The 4824-nt window shown below is 35.6% G+C and overlaps 1 protein-coding gene across 1 annotated transcript; it reads left to right on the top strand.

Moving 5' to 3' along the window:
- The first annotated feature begins 1287 nt into the window (after window positions 1-1287).
- On the top strand, window positions 1288-2220 carry LOC130040401 (olfactory receptor 2G3-like). The gene has a single exon (XM_056132478.1). The coding sequence runs from the start codon at window positions 1288-1290 to the stop codon at window positions 2218-2220; it is 933 nt and encodes a 310-aa protein (XP_055988453.1).
- The last annotated feature ends 2604 nt before the right edge of the window (window positions 2221-4824 follow it).

Here is a 4824-nt window from a genome sequence, read left to right as displayed (position 1 = left end):
CAAAAGAAAACAAGTCACTTACTCTTTGAAGTCAGACCATGAAAAGTGCCTCACAAACATTAGTCCAGGGTTCATAGGGGGAAATGTTTTCTAGTAAAGTATGTTAAAAGTAAATAACAAGTCTTAAATGTAAATGTCTGCTTTTAAGATTGTTACATAGACATTTAATCCCATAGGTCATCAATCTACTAATGAAGTCATAGTGATCAAACTGTGAACTCTGAAAATTCCGAAGTACCAATACTCAAGTCTCTATCTCTTAATCTGCAAGTTAACATTCTAAGCTATTATATAGTCTACATGACAAATTCTAGTTTATAAAAAGTCAATGGATTGCATTATAGGACTGAATTAATGTACTTCAAAGTAAAATCATGAGATCATACATGCTTCTAAGGGAAATAGTTTGCTTATCTGAGCTACAAATTACATTTTCTAGAGTGCAATATTTACAAAAACATTAGTCCAATGAATCAAATAAAAATGTCAAAGAAATCTTACTTAACTATAAAAATAGTCTGGCAACTATTTTTTTCTCTAGTCTGAACTTGTCAAAAAAAGTAATGAATATGACTGAATATAACTGATATCATGTTACTGTTTTAAGGAACTCTAATATATCCAATTTTCTCTGTCTCCAACTTTATATGTCTCTGCATCTTTGCTATGAATCTTATAATTTACCTATTATAGTTTCCATTACATGAAAAAATATTTTCCATTTCTTTGCTTTTGTATACAAACTCATTGATGGTGTATGTATTATATCTTCATAGAGTTTTGTATTTATCTCATCTGTCCAGGATATTAATTGAAATTTCTTCTAAATCTACATACTTCCCCTTCAATGCACTTGTGTTTTCATGACGACACATGTATATCTTTTCATATCAGGTATAACTATTACATTATAACTTTGCATTATTTCATACTTGTCCGTCATATGCATATAGATGTGGCATATACATTATTCCAGTATTATTATCCTTATCCGCCTCTCTTGGAGATCCTAGCAATCTACCAAGAGTATTCTGCCCACATGGCAAAGCCTGGCAAGCTACCTGTGACATATTCAATATGCCAAAAATAGTAACAGCAAGTCTCACAATGGAGATGTTACTGGTGCTCGCTCGAGAACATCGATGAACAACGGGAGGACAGTGACAGTGACATTATCCGTATCTTTAACTATGATCAGTACTTTTTCCATTGGCTATGGTGTCTGATTTTATTTCCACAGGAATAAAATAGGAATTACGGAGAAAGGTGACTCATTATTAAGAAGCCATGAGAGGGGAAAATTTTAGCCTGCCAGCAGAATTTATCTTACTAGGCTTTTCTGACCAGCCCCGGCTGGAGCTGATTCTCCTCCTGGTCATCTCTGTCATATACGTCATGACCCTGTTGGGGAACACAGCCATCATATTGGTGTCATATTTGAACCCCAAGCTCCACACGCCCATGTATTTCTTCCTCTCCAATCTCTCCTTCCTGGACCTCTGTTTCACTACCAGTATTGTCCCACAGATGCTCTGGAACCTCAGGGGCCCCAAGAAGACCATTACCTATGTGGGCTGTGTGGTCCAGCTCTACATTTCCCTGGGACTGGGCTCCACAGAGTGTATTCTCCTGACCGTGATGGCCTATGACCGCTTCAATGCCATCTGCCGACCCCTGCACTATGGAGTCATCATGCACCCCAGGCTTCTCCAGCAACTCGCAGCTGTGGCCTGGATCAGTGGTTTTGTGGAATCCACATTTCAGACCATCCTAGTTTTCCAGCTGCCTCTTTGTGGCCACAATAGGATGGATGATTTTATGTGTGAGGAACCTGCACTGATTAAAATTGCCTGTGGCAACACAACCTTCCTGGAAAATGAGCTCTCCACAGCTATTGTGCTCTACGTGGTTATACCTCTGGGGCTGATCCTGGTCTCCTATGGCTGCATCGTTAGAAGTGTGCTCAAGATACAATCTGCTGAAGGCAGGAAGAAAGCGTTTGGTACCTGTGGGTCCCATCTAATTGTTGTAGTCCTGTTCTTCGGGACTATAATTTGCGTCTACATTCAGCCCAAGAGTACATATGCACAGAATCAGACTAAATTCCTCACCCTCTTCTACACTGTAGTGACACCCTCACTTAATCCTCTGATCTACACCTTAAGGAACAAAGAGGTGAAATTGGCCTTAAAAAGGCTGCTGGTCAAAGATGCCAGTTAGCAGAAAATGTGAAATAAATTTACAATGTCATTCAGCTATGGGGTGATTTTAGGCGTCACTGTGGTCTCTGCTTTCCTAAGAGTTACAGCTGAATCTGCTAAATAAAGTAAGGGTGAAATTTCTTTTCAATACAATTTGAAGTTACTCACTCTTATTCTTATATATACTTATTCTGGGAAAAAGAATGGAAACTACCTTGCAAATATTCTCTGTCAGTTAACATATAAATATGTTCATGTATATATGCATTATAATTTGAATAATTCTGCAGTTATTATTCTAATGACATGACACTGACAATTGCAACAAATCTATTTTCTCATCACAGTAGTAAATCTACCTCAAGAAATCAGAGCTGAGATGATAATGCAGAAGTTTGGGTGTACCTGAATATGCTTCTTGTTGCTCTCAGGCCTCACGGTCAAAAGTGCTACAGGTCCTAGGGCTCACCCATATTTTTCATACCTCTATAAAAGCCACTGGAAAGCCCATGGTTACCGAGCTTTTGCCTTTTTTGAGAATTATTGATTCTCATCATGCAGTAGAGAATTCTAGAATAAATTGCACTTGGGGATTTTTCTGGGGTTTTTTCCCTCCATGGCTAAGAGAGCCCCCAGGGAATATTGATCAACCAATGGATTATTTCTTTTACAAGCTCTCATGAGCTTGGAAAAAAGCCTTAATTTTTTTTATTCTACTTTCTTCCTATACCTGTTATGTAAAACATAGAGATAAACACAAGTGTATTCATTAAATCTAAACATGAATTTTGACAAAAACAAACACATTTAAAATTAAAATGTCTTTTATAAATTTCAATTTTATATAACTGCAATTCATAGATCTGTTGTTTCATATTGAACTTTTATCTGTTGTAAAAACATACTAAATATTTTTGATAACTTTAAAATATAAACTTTATAATAGCTTTTTACAAAATATTTTCACAATTTTTGTAGTTAATTCTAGAGCCTATTTTAACATGTTAAATATAATTATAATTAATACAAAACTAAATCCCTTTAATGGAGATTAATCTCAACTAATCACTTAATTACAGATAAATAACTCCAACTATACAGGGAATCATTGGAATGTAGTGATTTTAAAAAGCAACCATATTTGAGAAGGAAAATTTATAAAAAGAAGGTAACTAAATTTTGGCTGTCTGTTCACAAGATAAAACTATTGATATTAATAACTAAGGTCATATTCAAATTATATTTTTCAAATGCCCAGAAATCTATATAATTACCCAAATCATTTAAATCTTATCATTTCAAGTAAATAAATTCAAAATACTAATAAAAATTTTATCTTCATACACAAACTAAGAGGAATGTTTTTAATATTTTACATTTATTCTTTACACTTTTGTAGCACTGTAGCACTGTCCTCCTGTTGTACATCAATTTGCTTTAGCGGGCACCAGTAACATCTCACAACAAATTGTGAGACTTGTTGTTACTGTTTTTGGCATATAAAATACATCACGGGTAGCTTGCCAGGCTTTGCTGTGCAGGCGAGATACTCTCAGTAGCTTGCCAGGCTCTCCAAGAAGGGTGCAGGAATCGAACCCAGGTCGCCTTTACACTATTAATTAGTAATCATATATTTAAAAACCATAATTAGTACTCAGTTCTTGTTCAGAGTGATCATTTCCAATTATTATTGTCATACTGGTCCCTTCTCTATCCTAGCTGTCCTCCTGATTGACAGTAGAACTGAAGAGCTTGTGTTGAAAGTAGGTGAAGAGATAAACGTGATAACCTTTCAATATCTGTTTTGCAAACCACAATGCCCAAAGGGAGAGAGAGAGAGAGAGAGAAATGCCTTTTACAGGGTGTGGGACTTGAGAGGAAAGCTGGGGACATATTGGAAAAGGGACAAGTTATATGACTGAAGCCCAATCATGAACAACTTTGTAACTGTCTATGTCTATCTCACTGCGATTCAATTTAAAAAATAAATATAAAAATTTTAAATAAATAAAGGTAATAATTATCAGGTTGTGGTTTTCCACAACTGTTTAAGACTGTTTTAAAACATTTTAAAGAAAAAAAACACAAAAAAAGTTTAAAACTTATATGGATAGTAAAGCAGTGATTCAGTTTTGGTTTTTTGGTTTTGTTTTTCTTTTTCTTCTCCCATTTTTATTGAGATATTGTGATTTACAATTTTGTTCATGATAATTTCATGCATACATTGTTCAAATACCACATCCACCAACCAGAGTGCCCATTTCCCTGCACCAATGTCAGTGATTCCGTTTTAAAGAATATTTCAGTATGTGTGGTGTCCTAGATTCCATTTCTTGTGGCACCTTGGAACACAGGCTGGAGGGAAAAAGTGCTGTTTGCAGGGAAAGGAAAATGAACCCTAAATTCTAACAAGGTTCTTTACAGACCTGCCACTTTCCTTCGCTAAAAAACAATTTTTTTCAGGAGATGAATAGTGAAGAAAAAGTATAGATTACGTGGAATGAAGGATAGAGCGCTATGTGGTCAAAAGAGAACACAGACACTGACTTTACTAGGGAGGAAAACTTCACCCCATAAAGATAAAGAAAGAAATTACATACCCCAGTTAAGAGGCAAGTGACGC

This window comes from Sorex fumeus, unplaced genomic scaffold (assembly GCF_029834395.1).
Source record: "Sorex fumeus unplaced genomic scaffold, SorFum_2.1 ptg000094l, whole genome shotgun sequence".
NCBI lineage: Eukaryota > Metazoa > Chordata > Mammalia > Eulipotyphla > Soricidae > Sorex > Sorex fumeus.
This window is presented reverse-complemented; position numbering and strand designations above follow the sequence as displayed.